General features: G+C 38.3%; 1 protein-coding gene across 1 annotated transcript in view; it reads right to left on the bottom strand.

The window, feature by feature from the left end:
* The window catches only part of ptprh (protein tyrosine phosphatase receptor type H), a 49,357-nt gene that overhangs the window by 17,475 nt on the left and 10,391 nt on the right, over positions 1-21,491 (bottom strand). The window contains exons 2-6 of the mRNA XM_067377161.1: positions 13,309-13,585; positions 12,835-13,089; positions 10,313-10,573; positions 4,699-4,953; positions 3,967-4,230 (exon numbers count right to left, since the gene is read on the bottom strand). Coding sequence (XP_067233262.1) covers positions 3,967-4,230; positions 4,699-4,953; positions 10,313-10,573; positions 12,835-13,089; positions 13,309-13,585 — 1,312 coding nt within the window. The remainder of the gene's footprint in view (positions 1-3,966; positions 4,231-4,698; positions 4,954-10,312; positions 10,574-12,834; positions 13,090-13,308; positions 13,586-21,491) is intronic.

The raw sequence follows: 21,491 nt of genomic DNA, 5'->3' as shown, positions 1-21,491 counted from the left end.
TGCGCGTTGTTCACGCTATACATTATGGTCAAGCATGCGCCCTTAAAATAGCATAATGAACAACGCGCAACGCGCCACTGACTTTAGACTAGGTTTTTTCTGGTCAGTGGCGCAATTGTTTAATGGAACAGCAAAATAGCACCAGGGATTGTTTGCGCCGGAACACGCCTCCTTTTTTGCGCTGAACCGCCCAGGGAGCGCAAGTTCATTCACTAGTTTAGCGACGTGCTTCTGTGGAGGGAAAAGCGCGCTTTGCGCGGGTGCAAAATAGGAATGACACATGCGTCGATGTACAAAGTCAATTGCGCTGGGTGCAAGATAGGGCCCAAAGAGATCTTAAAACTAACTAATCCATATGAACTGAGCGGTTTGGTTCAAATCTTCTGAAGAGATCCTTTATATGATGAACAGATTTCATTTAGGCTCTTATTCACACATAAACATTCATCAACTGGTAAAACTTTAGAATACTGATCCTTCATTAAGGAATAACTTCACAGGAACAAATGAGTAATGCATTATTAACACTCTAGTAACTACTATTAACTAACAAGAAACTCTGATTAGTGAATTATTAAGTAATAGTGCTCAGTTGAAGGTGGTAGTTCTCTATTATCTAATCAGTAACTACTTTTTTTTTCATACCTCCCTGACAGAGAGAACTACAATATACAGGTTTTTGGTATAGTAATTCGTTTTGATGGATTTGGTAACACTTAAGTAATTACTAGTGGGTTACCATGTTCTTCACTTTAGAATACTGATCCAAATAATTAGTAGTTCCTTTAGAATGATTTAGTAACATTTGAGTAATTACTATCCAAAACCTTATAAAAACCTTAAAGTTTAAAATTACTTTAGTTACTAGAGAGTTATCATGTTTCTCACTTTAGAATACTGTTCCAAATCATTAATAATTCCTTCTGAAGGATTTGGTAATACTAGTGGGTTACCATGACCTTCACTTTAGAATTATTTATACATTATGCATCATTCATGTTAATTTTGAATCTGTATATAGTAGTTCTTAGTAAGTCTCTGGGAGATCTGAAAAAGAAATAGTAGTTACGGATTAGTTAATAGTGAACTACCACCTTCAACTGAGGACTATTACTTACTAATTCGTTAATCAGAGTTTGTTGTTAGTTAATAGTAGTTACTAGTGTTAATAATGTGTAGTTATTCATTAACGATGAAACAGTATTCTAAAGTGTTACCCATCAACTCACACATCAGCTCAAGCATGTTCGCTTGACGTGTGAGAACCAATGAGGTTCATTCTTGTGTGTTCCGCAACACGTTTGAGCTTCCACAGGAGGTTTGTTCTTACGCGTCAAGCAGGTTCAGTTGAGCTTCTTGTTTATGTTCGCTGATCAATGTTTATATGTGAATAAAAGCCTAAAGTCAATCTGTTCATCATATAACATATGACCACAGTACACGGTAAGATGGTGCCATGGCCGTCGTTCCGTGTTGTCTATTTTAATGTTTTTGTTTTATTTGTAGGCCTATGTCTTATTAGCCCTAACTACTCTCTCTGGACTTATGAATGCAAAACTTTGCTTCACATTCATGCAGTGATGGATGATCTCACTCAGAGTGGAAAGTGTTGTTTTCACCCGCGATTCATGTAGTCTATGCCAGTGGAACCTTGGTTCGGGCCTACAGTGTGAGTACCGGCGAAATCGTCGGATTCGGAGCAATCGCCGTTGGAATAGTGGCAGACGGGCGGGTTTCGCTGTGAAAGTTAGAGCATCATGGATGTAGGAGAGACACCTGTTGACTTCGGGAAACATTTCGAGTGAGAGACTATCCTGTCTGCGTCCAGTTTTCCCGGACATTTGGATACCATCTTTGCAGTAGGGCTGGGCGATATATCGCATGTGATTGTCACGCGCATTTCGTCAGTAAAGCCGGTTCCCTGATTGCCACTAAATCGCCATCACCTGCTTTCAAATGGAGCGCCATTTAATAAACAGAGCCATAGTTCACTGATAAGCTACGCAATATCGCGTTCATTATCGAAGGCGATTCATCTGCGATAATGAACGCGATATTGCGTAGCTTATCAGTGAACTATGGCTCTATCTATTAAATGCCGCTCCATTTGAAAGCAGGTGATGGCGATTTAGCGGTAATCAGGGAACCGGCTTTACTGACGAAATGCGCGTGACAATCGCATGCGATATATCGCCCAGCCCTACTTTGCAGGCTGTGACTCAGCGACACAAAGTTTTGAGAGGAGTAAATATTAACAATTTGCATTATATCGAGTCGGATGTGGTTTCGGTTGGAGCATAACTGTCTTCGCTGGAGTCTGGTACAGTAAATATGGTACTGGTTAATGCAAGATCACTTTTTTATACAACATGATTTGGATTTTCTATTTATTTTTAAAACATGGCTTAATGTTGGCAAGACACATGCCCTGATTGAACTTTCTTCATATGGCTGTACATTTTTTAGCACCCCTAGAACTACTGTCTGGGGTGGCGGACTTGCATGTGTTTTTAAGAAGGGATTTAAATGGCGTCTTTTGTCAAAGGTGAATTATCAGAGCTTTGAGGCTCAAGTTATGATGTATGATGGCAGGAAATCTGTTCTGTGTATGTTGGTCAACACAACAGACATTCAGCAGTTTTCAGAGTTTTTATCACATATTGTGCCAAGTTGTGATAACATATTAATTCTTGGTGACTTTAATATTCATGTGTGTTGTCTAAATAAGCCTATGGTCTCTGAGTTTTTACAGCTGGTTGACTCTTTTAATTTCACGCAGTTCATTTCAAATCCAATCCATGAGCAAGGCCATATTTTGGACTTGGTCTTGTCTCTGGGCCTTCCTATTTGAAATGTTGATGTTTTAAATTATGGTCTGTCTGATCACATGCCTATAATTTTTAATGTTATTATGCCATGCAAACCAGTTTTGCCACAGTCAGGTACTTCATCCATGGCTATAGAATTGTATGAGGTATATAACTCCTCTTCATTTGTGAATGTGATAGAGTCTCCTTCACCTTCTGTGGGCCCAGATGAGCTGTTGATATTGTTCAATTATGTTTGCTCTGATATCTTAGATGTAGTGGCCCCATATAAAGTTAGGAAACCTAAACTCCATGGCTTAACAACTATACTCGTTCTCTGAGGCAGGAATGCAGGAAGGTTGAACGGAAATGGAGAAAGGATAAGCTTTTACTTGTTTATGAGACAGTTTTTTTTTTCTTTTTTCAGACTACCAGGCTGCTGCGAGAACTGCAAGGCAAAATTATTTCTCGAGTGTCATTGCACAGAAATATAATGCAGGTAATGCAGCTGCTCTGATTTTATTAGACTTAAGTGCAGCTTTTGACACAATAGACCATGTGATTCTTATAAAGCGGTTATCCCTTTTAATTGGAATTTGTGGGATGGTTTTAGAGGGGTTTTAGAGTCTTATATATATATATGTGTGTGTGTGTGTGTGTGTGTGTGTGTGTGTGTGTGTGTGTGTGTAATATTATATAAAGTGATCATGTCTCTTCAGGAAATTTGGACTAAACTGCTCAATTCATATGGATTAGTTTTATGATCTTTAACTTTATCATCTTTTGTTTTATGATTTATGATTAACTTTTTGAAGTTCTAGCTGCATAGCTCTCTATGGAGGGACAGAAGATAACTGTGAAGAAGATAACTGAAAGTCTTATGGGTTTGGAACGACATGAAGGTGAGTAATTACTGACAGAATTTTTATTTTTTTGGTGAACTATCCCTTTAATATTGTATAAGTAAAAGTTTAAATTAACAATAAATGTATTATTAAACCTTATTGTAAAGTGTTACCAAAGTATTATATGAAGAGATCAAGCATTCAAAACCACACAGGTCATTTCTTTCCATGACTGGCAAGCTTCACTCATTTAGAACTCATATATTTGCTTTTCAAATAAGTAGCTAAATCAGAGCAATGCTATCAAAACTTACTGGTGATGCTCTTGAATTTGTACCCTTCACTTCTGACATCATTCACCACAGTGAAGAGAGTAAAACTGTGTATTGTCCCTGGTGTAAGATGTGAGTAAATATGTATAATCTCATCATCCATAACAGATCCAGTGAAATTGTTCTCAGTTCCATGATTATCACGCAAGGTGTAGTTGTAGATGTCGTTTTTGTTTAACTTATTCCATTTGATTGTCAACTGTGTCAGTGATCGATCGACTCCAACTTCAGTCACATTAGATAGAGCTGTAAAGAGATACATTTTCCACAATAATTGATAATTATTATAAATACTATAGAACATATAGTAAATTCCTCTCAAATTCATCATTGATAATTTGGTATGTGGCAGGGTTGTGCACCATTCAGAACTGAGCTGAGAATCTGAATTTGAACTGGATGAAGGATTGCAATATTTAATCATTAAAACTGAATGAAATTGAAAGAAATTCATAAAACTGTTGTAAAATCGATATGTATGTAATTATTTGGAAATCTTGTATTGGACTAATTATGTGTTAAATGTCTTTAAACTGCAATTCATTAAATTCCTCTATCTGTTATTTCAATTTAAAATCATGAGTCATAGCTAATTCAAATTCATTCATTCATTGAAAGCAAGCTGATTCTTTCATTCTCACCCTGCTATGTGGCCCATTATTAGTATGATCCAAAGAATAGGAGAATATGGATTCAGAAATGAGGGCTACTTACTTGTGGTGTGATTGTAGTTGAATCCACTACTTCTCGCATCAAAAAACTCTGTGTAGACAGTGAAGATGTAGTTTGCTGCAGGAATCAAACCTGATATATGACACATAATCGTATTCCCTTCTGCAGTGATACTAATGTTTTCACATGGATTTTTGCTGCATTCAAGAGCATAGTTGTATGTTTTTTTGTCCCATTTTAAGATCACGTCTGTATCATTTTGCTCAGCCAAATCCACCTTTTCAACATTAGACGGCACTGAAACAAAAGCAGATAGTGAAATATGTCAGGTAAGTTAAATGCACAAATCTAAATAGAAAAGAATATTTTAATAAAAAGTGCAATAACACAACAAGACCGAACAAAGAAATGAGGAAACTAAGTATACGTTTAACAACAATGGTGTACTAAAAAATGGAAAAGTTTCTTCTCTGTACAGATGACAACGTTATCAAAATGATATTCGTTCACACGGATCCACGAAAAGGACGACAAATGCTGTATTATGCCTTACAGGCATAAAGAAAGACTACATTCTTATGCAAAAACACATTCTTTTACAGAGTACTTGCACCAAACACGCATGCCTATAGACTAAACACATAATACGCGTGTGCATGGTGTCACCGTTTTCACAGATTTGCATTTTTGTAGTTTACACTGAGACAATAAGAGTATCGTTCTCAAAAACTTGCACTTTAAAACACATTTTCAAAATTTTGCATTTTCAGACCACCAAAATGCCATTGCCATGTAAATGGCAAAAATGCATAAAAAGTTTTGTTTGAAATTGAAATGGTGTCATGTAAACATACCCTAATTGCTTAAATACACAGGAAGTGTTAATTAATCAGAACGGAAACAGGTGCGGGATTAATCAAAAACGAATGACCAAGGAACACAGACAAAACAGGAGCAGGGAAAATTAAACCAAAACACAATGAAACTAAACAGACAAAAACATAATCCTAAAAAATGTATGTTATACAACGAGCCCATTATTTATAAATAATCAGAGGGATTAACGCATTAATGGACCTCTTAACGCATACGGCAACAACCAAAATATTTTGAATTGGTCACACCTTAGATTAGGGTCCAGTTCTCACTATTAACTAACTGTTAAATAAGAATTTTGCCTCAATACATTTATGTTTACTGCTTATTACCATAATAGATAGTAAGGTAGTTGTTAAGTATTGGGTAGGATTAAGGAATGTAGAATAAGGTCATGCAAAATAAGGCATTAAAGGTACCCTAGAACTTTTTAAAAAAAAGATGTAATATAAGTCTAAGGTGTCCAATTTTAACTGCCTATTTTGGGGCATCATTATAAATGAGCCGATTCAGGGCTACTGGCCCTTTAATTCTCATGCTCCACGCACACGGAGCTTGCGCTTGCCTTGAACAGTGCATAAACAAAGTTCACACAGCTAATATAACCCTCAAATGGATCTTTACAAAGTGTTCGTCATGCATGCGTCGGATTATGTGAGTATTGTATACTGTTATATTGTTTACATTGATTCTGAATGAATTTGAGGCCGTGGTCCGTGGCTAACGGCTAATGCTACACTGTTGGAGAGATTTATAAAGAATGAAGTTGTGTTTATGAATTATACAGACTGCAAGTGTTTAATAATGAAAATAGCGACGGCTCCTGTCTCCGTGAATACAGTAAGTGTCACGATCTATAGTGTGAGTGCCCTATCTGCCACTTGAGGGCACTCCATCCTGGACTTTCACCCATTTACTACACTACCCATAATGCACTCTGGACTCATTACCACATGTCTTGCACCAGCTGTCCTGTATCACTTCGTCAGGTGTTTGTGTTTGCTTTTCAGTTCCGTTCTATTTAGTCTCTGTGTTTTTTGCCTTTGTTGTGGTTCGCTATATCCTGTTATGTGCACATTTTGTACCGCTGGCTTTTGTTTCCTGTGGACTGTAACTTTGGATTTTGACCCATGCCTGTTCTGGATGTATGATTTTGGATTTCCCTTTTATTAAACTGCTGCACTTGGATCTTACCATCTTGTTTCTGTGTGCAACCGTGACAGAACGAACCACCACTATATTGATCCAGCAGCATGGATTTCCGGATCCCTTTCCCGGCCTGCATTAAAGAACGGATGGCTCAAGTTCGGACATTGAGAGCCCTACGGCAAGAAGGATGGGAGGTAGGGTGCTTTGCAAAGGTCTTTTGGGCGATGGCGGTGGGGCTGGATTACAATGACGCGGCTTTGAAAGACCTGTTTAATAGTTGCCTTGACGAGCTGTTGTCTCATTGTGAGATGGAAGGGCTACAGAGCTTAAACTTTTGGAAGTTTGCCGCATATCTCTGCCATCGGATAGAGTGGGCCTCACCTAGACAACCAGCCAGCGAGTCCGCTCCAGCCAGTGAGTCCGCTCCAGCCAGTGAATCCGCTTCAGAGTCTGTTCCAGTCAGTAAGTCCGTTCCAGCTCGTGAGTCCGTTCCTGAGATCGCTGAGGAGGTGGGCGCTGAATCTTCGCTTCCCACACGGAAGAAAAGGAAGCGGAGGAGGAAGGCTCCAGCCAGTGAGTCCACTACAGAGCCCGCTCCAGCCAGTGAGTCTGCTCCAGTCAGTGAGCCCGCTCCAGCCAGTGAGTCTACTACAGAGCCCGCTCCAGCCAGTGAGTCTACTACAGAGCCCGCTCTAGTCAGTGAGTCCGCTCCAGCCAGTGAGCCCACTACAGAGCCCGCTCCAGCCAGTGAGTCCACTCCAGAGTCCGCTCCAGCCAGTGAGTCCACTCCAGAGCCCGCTTCAGTCAGTGAGTCCGCTCCAGTTAGTGAGTCCACTCCAGATTCCGCTCCAGTTAGTGAGTCCACTCCAGAGCCCGTTCCAGTCAGTGAGTCCACTCTAGTCAGTGAGTCCACTCCAGAGTCCGCTCCAGTTAGTGAGTCCACTCCAGAGTCCGCTCCAGTTAGTGAGTCCACTCCAGAGTCCGCTCCAGTTAGTGAGTCCACTCCAGAGTCCGCTCCAGTTAGTGAGTCCACTCCAGAGTCCACTCCAGTTAGTGAGTCCACTCCAGAGCCCGTTCCAGTCAGTGAGTCCACTCCTGAGTCCACTCCAGAGCCCGCTCCAGTCAGTGAGTCCACTCCAGAGCCCGCTCCAGTCAGTGAGTCCACTCCAGAGCCCGCTCCAGTTAGTGAGTCCACTCCAAAGTCCGCTCCAGTTAGTGAGTCCACTCCAGAGCCCGTTCCAGTCAGTGAGTCCACTCCAGAGCCCGCTCCAGTCAGTGAGTCCACTCCAGAGCCCGCTTCAGTCAGTGAGTCCACTCCAGAGTCCGCTCCAGTCAGTGAGCCCGCTCCAGCCAGTGAGTCCACTCCAGAGCCCGCTCCAGCCAGTGAGTCCACTCCAGAGCCCGCTCCAGCCAGTGAGTCCGCTCCAGCCAGTGAGTCCGCTCCAGCCAGTGGGTCTACTACAGAGTCCGCTCCAGCCAGTGAGTCCGCTCCAGCCAGTGAGTCCTCTCCAGTACGGCATGCTCTCCCTATCAGTCCGGTGATGGCCAAGAGGGCTGTCCTCACGTTCTATGTTTTGGCGGTCTTGCGTGCCTGGAGGATGCTCTCAGAACGGCCTCAGCCTGAGCCCGCTGCCGTCCAAGAGCAGCCCCAGCCTGAGCACGCTGCCGTCCCAGAGCAGCCCCAGCCTGAGCACGCTGCCGTCCCAGAGCAGCCCCAGCCTGAGCACGCTGCCGTCCCAGAGCAGCCCCAGCCTGAGCACGCTGCCGTCCCAGAGCAGCCCCAGCCTGAGCACGCTGCCGTTCCAGAGCAGCCCCAGCCTGAGCACGCGGCCGTCCCAGAGCAGCTCCAGCCTGAGCACGTTGCCGTCCCTGAGCAGCTCCAGTCCGAACACGTTGCCGTCCCAGAGCAGTTCCAGTCCTCCGCTCTCCCTGATTGGGCCACGGAGGCCGTCACCGAGCTGTCCGCTCTCCCTGATACGGCCACGGAGGCCGTCACCGAGCTGGCCGCTCTCCCTGATACGGCCACGGAGGCTGTCACCGAGCTGCTCGTTCTCCCTGATACGGCCACGAAGCACCCTTGGCCAGCCCTGTCGCCGCCGTCCAAGCCTTCTGCCCTGCTCCCGCCATCCAAGCCTTCTGCCCTGCCGCCGCTGCCCAGACTACCAGAACCGTTGAGACCCGCCTGGTCTGTTCCTCCAGCACCGCCCTGGCACTCAGCCAGGAATCCAGACCTGCCAGTGCCTGCCTGGTCAGTTCCTCCAGCGCCACCCTGGCTCTCAGCCAGGACTCCAGAACCGCTGGAACCAGCCTGGTCAGTTCCTCCAGCGCCACCCTGGCTCTCAGCCAGGACTCCAGAACCGCTGGAACCAGCCTGGTCAGTTCCTCCAGCACCGCCCTGGCTATCTGTTGGGCACCCTGGATCTGACCCGCCATCCCTCCCCCTGATCCTCCTCCTGTCCACCTCCCTCCTGAGTTGTGTTTTTGTTTTGTCTGGTGGAGCGTCTGGTAGCCGCTCCTTTGAGGGGGGGTAATGTCACGATCTATAGTGTGAGTGCCCTATCTGCCACTTGAGGGCACTCCATCCTGGACTTTCACCCATTGACTACACTACCCATAATGTACTCTGGACTCATTACCACATGTCTTGCACCAGCTGTCCTGTATCACTTCGTCAGGTGTTTGTGTTTGCTTTTCAGTTCCGTTCTATTTAGTCTCTGTGTTTTTTGCCTTTGTTGTGGTTCGTTATATCCTGTTATGTGCACATTTTGTACCGCTGGCTTTTGTTTCCTGTGGACTGTAACTCTGGATTTTGACCCATGCCTGTTCTGGATGTATGATTTTGGATTTCCCTTTTATTAAACTGCTGCACTTGGATCTTACCATCTTGTTTCTGTGTGCAACCGTGACAGTAAGAAACGATGGTAACCACATTTAACAGTACATTAGCAACATGCTAACGAAACATTTAGAAAGACTGTTTACAAATATCACAAAAAATATCATGATATCATGGATCATGTCAGTTATTATCGCTCCATCTGCCATTTTTCGCTATTGTTCTTGCTTGCTTACCTAGTCTGTTGATTCACCTGTGCAGATCCAGATGTTAATACTAGCTGCCCTTGTCTAATGCCTTTCATAATGTTGGGAACATGGGCTGGCATATGCAAATATTGGGGCGTACACCCCGACTGTTACGTAACAGTCGATGTTATGTTGAGATTCGCCTGTTCTTCGGAGGTCTTTTAAACAAATGAGATTTATATAAGAAGGAGGAAACAATGGAGTTTGAGACTCAGTGTATGTCATTTCCATGTACTGAACTCTTGTTATTTGACTATACCAAGATAAATTCATTTTTTCATTCGAGGGCACCTTTAATATGTGCTTTATAAGTACTAATATACAGCCAATACCCTAGTATTATGTGTGCTAATAAGCAAAGATAATAGTGAGAATTGGACCCTAAACTAAAGTGTTACCTTTGAAATTATTGCTGCATGACAATTGGGAACCTCTGACAGAAGAGGGCAAGATTTCATCAAAAAAGCAGATGTGACACTCTCAACCACTCTAAACCAACAAAGCACACGTCACTGTATGTTGACTGAAATTTTGTACTGAGACTTACCGGTTACTCTGGCAAATTTATATCCACTGCTCTTCAAATCTTTAAACACAGTGGAGAGTGTAAAGGAGTATTCAGTCCCTGAAGACAAAGACTCAACCTTATATACCACTAAAGAATCAGGTTGTGTAGCTATAGGCTCTTTTTTTTCCCCGTATACCAGCTCATAAGTGTAATCGTTCCTGTTGTTGACTCTTTCCCATTGCAATGTCATCTCAGTCTCTTTCCGATCGATGACCGAAACACTCCCAACATTAGATGGAACTGAAGAGGAAAGAGAAAGAATTTTTATATTGTCTTTAACACCTGTTACTATCCACCTGTCCATCAATTCATCTACCATTGAGTTCCTGACTGACCAGTTAATATACAGTGACTCCAGAAAGTAGTTAGAAACCACATCTACAAATGTCTAAATGTCTTTGCATTACATAAAAATACCAAGAAATCAGCATTATATTTTATTTTAAAGAAATACTGAACAAGCTCATTTTTTTTATATCAGATATTACAGTTGACCATAGAACCACTGTGTTTGTGATCATGTTGATAGTTAATGTGATAGCTAAATCTGCTTACTCTCGTAGGGCACATATGTGAGGGCAGTGCTGAAAAAAGCTCTAGCAGCATTTGGATGAATTCCAAATGGCATTTTTGCATCCTTGAAGAGCACTTCATGAAGGAAGAGGACGCCATTAGTAAGGGCATTCCAAATGAAAGTGAACACAATCTATTCAGGTAGGGCCCTTCCACAAATTTTTTTAGTGAAGGGTAAATAGTGTAAATTTTATAGTTTGAGTAAACATAAACAGAATCATTTAAGTTCGTTTGTTTTGTTTGGGATATATTACAAACATTTTGTCATACATTTCATTTGAAGTTTAAATAAGTTTCATAGGTATGAAATGTGTTTAATATTAGATTTTTAAGCTAAATGTGATTCCATGCAGGGAAGAAGAGACAGCAAGTTTTTGTCAGTCACATTGTCAGTAAGTGAACAATGAAGTTCAATGCTCACAAATAAGCAATACTATAAGTGTTTGTAATAAATATATTCCTTATGTAACTATAAATTCTTTGAGTTTGCTTTCAAAAAGTGAAAAAAAAAATCATTACATTTATTTTAGGATACTTTACACTGTAAAGAAAATATGGAATATGGTAAATGTAAACAAATATACAGTAAAAAAAAAAAAAAAACTTGCAAAAAAATACATTTAGATCTAACAGAAGATACTGTAAAGTACAGTTACTGGAAGTAAAATATATTAATTGACCATATAATTTTTTAAAATACAAATCACCTTAGGATTTGCAGTTAAAAACTGTAAATTGACATTTCCAGAATTTCCCTGTTTGACATAAAAAGGCATTTAATTCAAATAACTGTGTTTAGGGATAGGCACATCTATACTGCAGTGTCGATATATCGATACTCACAAGCTGTTTATTTGGTATTGATTGATTTAAAAAACATATTAAATTTATATTAATACAAAACACCCCAGACATATTTAGCTGGCCTGTATGTATGTCACATGACTATGAGAAACAAGCACGCAGCGAAAAATTATGGCTTGTTTAAGAAATCTTTAAGTAAGTGCACATGTTTTATGTTGTTAGTATTTTATTTTATTAAAATATATTCTGTACTAAATTATTTTTATTTAATCACAATATTTTTCCACATTATTTTTTACACCTATTGGTACAAATATTTAATTGTTCTCATATTTGCTCCTGTAATAAATTTTTTAATAATGGTCAGTATGTGTCGTGTAGATTTGCCGTTTACTGTAATTATCCTTATTTTCTAAAAATTAACATTATTAAAAAAAAAAAAATCACATACCCAGAAACAATCAGTATCGGTATTGTATTGTTATAATTGCAACAAAAAATATCGGTAACAATATCGCCCTTCCCGTTGTGTTTCGTATTGTTGTTATCACTTATGTACATCAGGATTATTTATTTTACATCTTGTGCTGTTTAATTAATGATGAATGCATTATTTTTGTGCCAGTTGCCTTTTCGGCACAGTGCTGCACTGCAAATTAAACACTGTTTTCTGTTATGCATTTTACAATGGTAATGCAAATTCAGCTGATTTGTCACAAAGATAATGTTATCTAATGCTAAAATTGCAAAATTGATGTAGTCTTGGAAGCATTAAGAATGTGTTGATTTTGATTGAATTTATAGGATTACATTATAGTTTTGTTGCAAATGAACAAATTATTTTTTAATTCAAAGAAAATATTTTTTGCTAGGAAAACTTAACTGAAAGAAAATACTTCAAGCTAATTTAAATCTATATTGCTAAAACTAAAAAAGTGATCATTGTTTTGTGGTGGGAACTGTTCAGTTATTGACAGGGCAAGTAAAAATTCAGCAAGGTTACACATTTTATACAGAATAGCATCCTAATTCAGAATCTGAGAGAAATGTCAGAGGCAGTTGTTTTGTCTGTCACACCGCTTCCTTTCTTAATCAGTAAGTGCGACAGATGTACTGAGACTCACTGGTTACTCTGGAGAAGTTGTATCCTCTGCTCTTCACTCCTTCAAACACAGTGTAGATTGTAAAGAAGACTTCAGTCCCTGAAGAGAGAGGCGTGACCCTATATACCACCGAAGAGCCACCTGGTGTAGGTACACTCTCAATTTTATCATTGTATTCCAGCTCGTAATCACTCCTGTTGTTAACTTTTTCCCATTCTAATGTCATCTCAAACTCTTTGCGATCGATGACGTTAACATTCTCAACATTGGATGGAACTGAAGAAGAAAGAGAATGAAATTTTACATTTTCTTAACGCCTGTAGCAAGTAGTTGGAAATCACATCTACAAGTTCTTGCGATATAAGGTTCACAGTCTATTTACAGTCTATTTTAATTTTAATATAAGAGGAATTTGAATTTTGTATTACCACAATTCTTAAGTTGATCTATAGAGAAAACATTTTATATTTTGCAAAACCTCAATGACTCACTTACCAGTTACAGCAAAGAAATGATGTCCAGTGCTCCGATCCTCCCCAAACACAGTGTAGAGTGTAAAGGAGTATTTAGTTCCAGGAGACAGAGATGGGACTTCATGAGTTACTACATCACCCGATTCTGTTACATTGATCTGTTCATCTAAGACACCCTCTCTCACCAGTGTATAACTGTAATTTCTGTTGCCCCCAGCTATAGTCCAGTTTAATGTTAATACAGTTTCTGTTCGAGCCAATATTGAAACTTTGTCAACATTAGGGAGAACTGTTTGTCCCTGCATGGGGAAGAAATGACATTGATTAAATAATTGAATATTCAGTGAAGAAGCTTAATTCCAAAACAATCATTTTGTTAATAAATTCTAGACATCTCAGCCTACTTACTTTTATATATATATATATATATAAAATGAGAATGATATGAATTAAGAATTTTAAATGAGTAAAACAAAAACAAACAACAACAACAAAAATTAAAAATAGAACTTAATAAAACATGTTGTATTAATTAAAATCAAGGGAATGGGCCACTTAGTTTATGTTGTTCGTATTCATAAAAAAAAAAAAAAAAAGTGAAAATATGTTTCAAATTATGAATATGAATCACATAAACTGAAATGGTCCGTTCCCTTGTTCCATTAAGATTTATACAACATGTTTTCTTAAGCTCTATTTTTTTTTATTATTTACTTAAAATTCTTAATCCATAATATGAATAATATGTAAGGATTATTCGATTTAGTCTGATGGAATTTTACTATACAACTGAAATTCAAAATTTTAAAAACAGGCTGAAATATTTTTTTGAGTGAATTCATCACAACATCACTCTTCATGATTCAAGGTCAGCCAGGAAACTTGGATGTTTGACAACACTATCTTATTTTAGAATGCTGCACAAGTCTTTGTCCTGGCTTTTGTCAGTAATACAATGCTTTTTAGCCATTCTGGTATGAACCCACATTACACCTCAAGTCTTCAATGAACCTACATTACGCTGCATTGAATCTCTTCACCATGCAGCTGCAAAGTTTATTCAAAGACTGTGGTTGCTTCTCATTTGGAAGACTGTGTCCTAGTAAGACTGTGACCTTCCTAAACCATGTGCTTCTGAGACTTTTAGGCTAGAGTCCTGCTCAGCATCGAACACTAGAATGAGACAGTCTAGTAAGTGTGAAATGTCAGAAATGTTTGTCACACTTTATTTTAGATGGTTTTACAATACTAACATAAAATACCCACAAGACTGTACGTTTACTGTGTAACAACATGTTAAAATTCCCACATTTATTGCTAATGAGTTTGTGGTATGGTTGGGTTTAGGAGGTTAGGGTTAGAATTAGGGGTTGATTTTGGGTCAAAGGGTTTGGGTTGATTAAATACAAGTAATAAATGAAATTAGAATATATATATATATATATATATATATATATCATCAATCGCTGTCATCAAGTGTCATCGAGGGCTATGTTAATTTGAAGGTTCCTTATTATGCAGCCTTTGTTTTTGTCTTTCATTCATCAATATTTGAAGGATGCATTAAGTGTAGCCTTTATGTCCTCTAATTGACCCTTCGCAAAGACCCGCCCCCCCCTTAGTTACTGTTGCTTTGTCCGACAAGCCATGGTGCTGTCACGCCACACACAGTGGAAAATACATCGCGGAGCAAAGAGGACACTGACAACACGTCGGCAGACAAGACAAAGCAGGTTACTTATGATATTAAACAGAGTCCCAGCAACTGTGTAGTTTTTTTTAAGAAATTCAAATAATAAAAACAGTTTTGTGGCTCTTTAATGTGCCGTGACCATGATTGCTGTAGTGCCTCAGCTCAAGAGGCTCATGAACCGATCATCTCTTCCTACTATTTATAGTATCAAATAAACATGAATGAACATGAGAATGAATGTTGTTTCAAACGCAGAAAGACGTCAATATATACAATTTTTTAAGTTTAACTCCACCAAGATTAATCTTTGAACTCCTGACTGCTTTGTCGGACAAAATGGCGGATTCGTCGTTCTGATTGGTTAGATCGCTTGTCAATCAAACTCCCGGCGAAGGGTCAATTACCCACAATCCTTTGCACACATTCCAATTCACACAAAAAAGCTAAAAATTAGTCATCACTGAGCTCAAATTTCATTATTTAATAAAGGACAAAAATGTTCAGAGATTAAAGAATTATGATTTCTTTGGTTTTGCTGTAAATTAATTACTGTAAAAAAAATCAATCCCTAATTAAACTTAATTTCAGTTGCTATATTTAAACTGGCTGTACAAGTCATTTCAACTCTTTTTTTTTTTAAATCTTGCCTAGTTTAATCTTGTATAACTTTAAAAAAGAAGTTGAAATTGGTTAAATTATTTTGATGAGTTAAATTAATGGAAAATCATATGTTGTCATGACATATTGATCATATCATTTTTAAAGTATAGTTTTAATTAATCAGAAAGTCAGTTAAAACAAAGATCTTTATTATATTGTATTTTTTCCCTCCAAATAAAGATTTAGGAAACCTTTATGGTGTAGCCATGCACACTTAGACCATCTTATTAGTTCAATGTTCAAAGTTGAACATGTTCACTTCTTATTGTTTAATGCTGAGGAGGACACCTAGAAGCCTCAGAAAGAATGATCGTTAAGCCTCTCTAGGATGCAGTCTTCTGATTGAGAAGCTCCCTATAAATGGGAGCAACAATATGGTTGGCTCTATAGTCTCGTTTAAATAAAATAGCCAATCACCAATAGACCATTTTTGAACAGACATCACATCACTTGCAGCTACACGTGCATTGTGGTGGCAAAAAAAAAAACAACAACAAAAAAAACAAAAAGAAAAATGCCAGAATTGGAATGCAAAAGAAGATGGTCTTCATTTTTATAGAGTACCGTGGTCAAGGACACACCTTTGAAGCTAAACGCAAATGTTTATGAGTGCAAGCCATTAAACTGACAGACTGGATTGAAAAAACCTGCAATGATTAGTTTACTATTAAAGCATAAATTTGTAAACAACAGGTCTACATAATATTCACATATGCAGTTCATAGCAGACATAATGTATTAGCCCTACAGTTACAGTATAAAATAATATTTAAACCTATTGCATTTTACATAGGTAACATTTAAACCCATCTCACAATTCAGGCTTTTTTTCTAGCAACTGCAAGTTTATATCACAATTGTTAAAAAAAAAAAAGGTCAGAATTGCAGGATATGAACTCACAATTCTGAGGAAAAAAGACAGAATAACAAGTTTAAATCTCGCAATTCAGATTTTTCTTCAAGAATTCTAAGATACAGACTCGCTCAAGACCATTTGCCGAGGCTATGGATTACAGGTAATAATGCAGTAAATAATGTTAGAAACAAAACTATCAGTCTGTGCAAGAAACTGAACATTATTTACAGCATTATTACCTGTAATCCACAGCCTCGACAAATGGTCCTGAGTGAGTTCACGACAGTATGAAGTCTGAGCTTCCTGTCACAATACTTTTTTCTTGCAATGTATTGTCAGGATCAGCGGTTAATTATTTTGTTTTGTCTGCATATGTTCTTTTTTTTTTAATCTCAAAGCCTATTGACTTCCATTATATGAATCACAGAGGACCACGGTTTCAGCTAAAAATCTTCTTTACTGTTTTACTGAACTAAAATTCACCTACATCTTGCATGGCCTATCCCTTTAAGATTCATGTCAGACTTTATTGCTGATTTATTTAAGTTATTGAAATTTGAGTTTGGCAAGAAGTTTTTGACATTTTGTTATTTCCCTATTCAAGTATTCCTGAAATATGGCTATCTGGTGAATTGACTTTCCTTAAAGGTGCTAAAGTGGATTTTTTGTTTTATACATTTTTGCAATATTACTTGAAACTTTCTTTACTAACTGATAAAAGACTATTAATTAGGTGCACTGAAAGGAATAATATTAATATACATTATCTGTGCACGAGGTAGGGCCTTAAAAACATCAGCCAATCGTTTATGCGATCATTGTGTAAACGATTGGCCCTCTGGCTTGTCAATCACTGCCGTGACATTCCTTGTGAGAGACGAGCGCGGTTGCGCGCTCCAGTAACTTTCCACACTCCACAGGCGCCACATGCAATGTTTTTGTCAGGAGACAGGAATAACAAGTGCAGATTATGAGTTACCTGAGGTAAGTCCGACATAATGAATCCAAAAAACACTACACAGCGAATGCCGGTGGTAAACACTCATGTTCCAATATTCGTGCACGATTTTTGGGATGCGTTCCTTTGAAATGAGCTGTGAAGGAGGGGGGCTGTTCTTAAGCATGCGCTCATTTCAAAAACTCACGAACAGTCTTTGGATTCTCAGTCGACGAAAAAATCCTCTCTATCACCTTTAAAAGGGACTTGAGTTTAAAAGTGTCATGAAGCCCCATCACAAGACATTTATGACGAGACATTCATGATGACACTTCGTCACGAGACATTCATGATGAAATATGTGTGCATACACCGTGCTGGTTCATATTTGGTGCAGGAGAGTGTGTGAAATACGTCTATAAAAACTTTAAACATGCATAATTTATTCTGTATGATGATCTATTATTCACGTGGCGAGAGTTGTTAAACTAATTTCGGAGCTCACGCTGAAACCGATCATATGCGCACGTGTATATCACAACAACCGTATTTTTCATGTGTTTGTATTCAAACTCCAGTTCAGACCGCATCATGGGCAAAATACAAACAACACTCATGTTCTGCTGTGCTAAGGGAAACATTCACAAGGCTCACGTGTCCGAACTCAGAGCAGACAGAGGTCAATGAACAGCACTGAGCACTGAGGAAGCGGGCACCTACGATCCATGTCTCTAAATGACAACAATATGCAATGACAGCAACAGAACTGATTCTACCTCATGCAAAATACCACAATCTTATGCACAGGGATTGAACTGAACAAGCTCTTTCTCATGAATAAATGCAGAGAACCTGGTGACATAGATTTGCCTCCTCAAGCCTATCTACACACTCCAGGGCCCAAATCTACATCAGATTTTGTGACGTAGCTTTGACTTTGCTTTTCAAACTGGAAGTACAAAATTGCTCTAAAAATTGCAAAAATACTGTGGCTTGTATATGGAATTGTTGCACCCTAATAATTTAGAAATTCCAGAAGTACAGGTGCTGGTCATATAATTAGAATATTGTGAAAAAGTTCATTTTGTTATTGTAAAAATAAAAAAAAATGTAAAAAAATAAATAAATAAAAAAAAATGAAACTTTCATATATTCTAGATTCCCTACATGTAAAGTAAAACATTTCAAAAGTTTTTTTTTTTTTAATCTTGATGATTAGAGCATCCAGCTCATGAAAGTCCAAAATCCAGTATCTCAAAATATTAGAATATTTCTAATGATCAATCAAAAAATGCATTTTCAAAACAGAAAAGTTCAAGTTCTTTAAAGTATGTTCATTTGTCCACTCAATACTTGGTCAGCAGCACATATTACAGCAAATTACTTGCTCCTAACACAAATTACAGCATCAGTGAAGTGTGGCATGGAAGTGATTAGCCTGTGGCACTGCTGAGGCACTATTGAGCCTTCAGATCATCTGTATACTGTTGGATCGACTGTTTCTCATCTTTCTCTTGAAAATATCCCATAGATTCATGGGTCAGGCATGTTGGCTGGCCAATAAAGCACAGTAATTTCATGGTCAGCAAACCACTTGGAAGTGGTTTTTGCACTGTGGGCAGGTGCTAAAGTCCTGCTGGAAAAGGAAATCAGCATCTCCATAAAGCTTGTCAGCAGATGGAAGCATAAAGTGCTCCAAAATCTCCTGTAAGATGGCTGCATTGACTTTGCACTCGATAAAAGACAATGGACCAACACCAGCAGACGTCATGGCACCACCAAATCATTACTAACTTCAGAAACTTCCCACTAGACTTCAAGCAGCTTGGATTCTGTGCCTCTCCAGTCTTCCTTCAGACTCTGGGACCATGATTTCAACATGAAATGCAAAATTTACTTTCATCTGAAAAGAGGACTTTTGACCACCATTCACTGTCCAGCTCTTTTTCTCCTTAGCCCAGGTAAGATGCTTCTGACGTTTTTTCTGTTTCAGAAGTGGCTTGGTAGTCCTTTTCCTGAAGATGTCCGAGTGTGGTGACTCTTGATGCGCTGACTCCGGCTTCATTCTACTCATTGTGAAGCTCTCCCAAGTGTTTGAATTGGCTTTACTTGACAGTATTCTCAAGCTTGCGGTCATCCCTGTTGCTTGTGCACCTTTGCCTACCCAATTTCTTCCTTCTAGTCAACTTTGCATTTAATATGCTTTGATACATCACTCTGTAAACAGCCACCACATTCAGTAATGACCATCTGTGACTTACTCTCTTTGTGGAGGCAGTCAATGATTGTCTCCTGGACCATTGCCAAGTCAGCAGTCTTCCCCATTAGTGTGGTTTCAAAGAACAAGAGATACCTGGAATTTATACTGTAGGGATGGTCATTTAATGAAACTTAAATGTAAATATTCTAATATTTTGAGATACTGGATTTTGGAGCTGTACGCTCTAATCAACAAATAAAAAAAATAAAAAAACTTTTGATATGTTTTACTTTACATGTAGGGAATCTAGTATAAATTAAAGTTTCATTTTTTAAAATTATTTACAATAAAAAAAAATACTTTTTCACGATATTCTAATTATATGACCAGCACCTGTATGTGGCCAGTGAGTGAACAGCAAAAAGGCGCATAATCACTCTTCCTAACTGTCATATTCAGTGTACTATGATGGTGGAATTATCTTTCCAACTCCAAAAGAACAGCTGAAGACACATCTTTTCCATTAGCATTTGGCTAACAACTGTAATGCACTCAATCCTTTATATAATCTTATTTTCATGATTAAGAAATATTGGTAATATAATAACTATCTGTAAAATATCACTTTCAATAAGTTTTCAATTAGATAACATTAGTCAATGCCTAAAATAAAATTATCTAACAAGCCATTTTTGTTCATACAAAAATACTACTGTTCATTGTTAGTTCATGTTAGCTCAATCAAATAATATTGATTTTAAAAATATAAGAATATATTTTAAAAGGATCATTAACTAAGATTAATAAATGATTTATAAGTATTTATCATTGTTAGGTAATGTAGTTTACTAACCCTAACAAATAAAAAGCTTATTGTAAAGTGTTACCTAAATATCACTAGAATTACTCAAATCTTCAAAATTAACTCTTTACCATAGCTCATTTAGGTCATTTACTATGATATTTTTTACAAACACGATGTTCACAATGAAACTGATCCAGATGGATGACTTAAATGTTTACTTGGGGCAGATGCAAATGTAATGAAAATTAAATTGTAATATTGCAGGTCATACAAACTCAAACACAAAACCATTGAGTGAATGACGTATAATGTTTCATGAGTGAAACAAATGCACAGTGTCATGACAAACTACAGTAAAATATATTTGCATGATATATTAGCTTATTAAACATCTTTTTCCATTTGACATTTTAAGAATTTGTTCTGTGTAAAAAGTAAATGTCAACCACCTTTCTAGATATGTGTCCACTAAAACAATATAATTATAGTGAAATTCTCTTTTGCAAGCTACCGTAACATGTGTAACGTCTGGACCAATCAGCCACACAATTATTCATTGTATTTAATGAATTACCCATAAACTCACTCTCCCTATCAAAGTTCTCTGAACTCATCCCCCTAAAACTGTAACCAGCATCCCAATGTTGCTAGCACACAGGCCAACCTAGGTGTCCTGTTACAGTTATATGGTACTTTTATGATCCAGAAGAATTCTGGAGAGACTAGTGACTCATTCTTCCTGAGAAGGACAAATAAACTCTCTTAATCCTATGTATTCTCTATATAACCACTTGTATGTATAAATGTATAAACATGTATCCAAGTTTCCCATCTCATGACTTTCCTTTTATAGGCTTTATTCTATGTATTAATTCTCTCTTTTGAACTATTTTGGTATTAATGTTCCATAGTTGCAAATGTATAGTTAACTGAGATCACATTGGCAGCATGCTTGGTATCTACGGACTCCAACTTTCATTTCCTATTTGGTAATTTATGTCACATGTTACTAACTCTGTGACACATTAGTATTATAAGAATCTAGAAGGTTATT

Source organism: Chanodichthys erythropterus, chromosome 23, assembly GCF_024489055.1.
Source record: "Chanodichthys erythropterus isolate Z2021 chromosome 23, ASM2448905v1, whole genome shotgun sequence".
NCBI classification, from domain to species: Eukaryota; Metazoa; Chordata; class Actinopteri; order Cypriniformes; family Xenocyprididae; genus Chanodichthys; species Chanodichthys erythropterus.
This window is presented reverse-complemented; position numbering and strand designations above follow the sequence as displayed.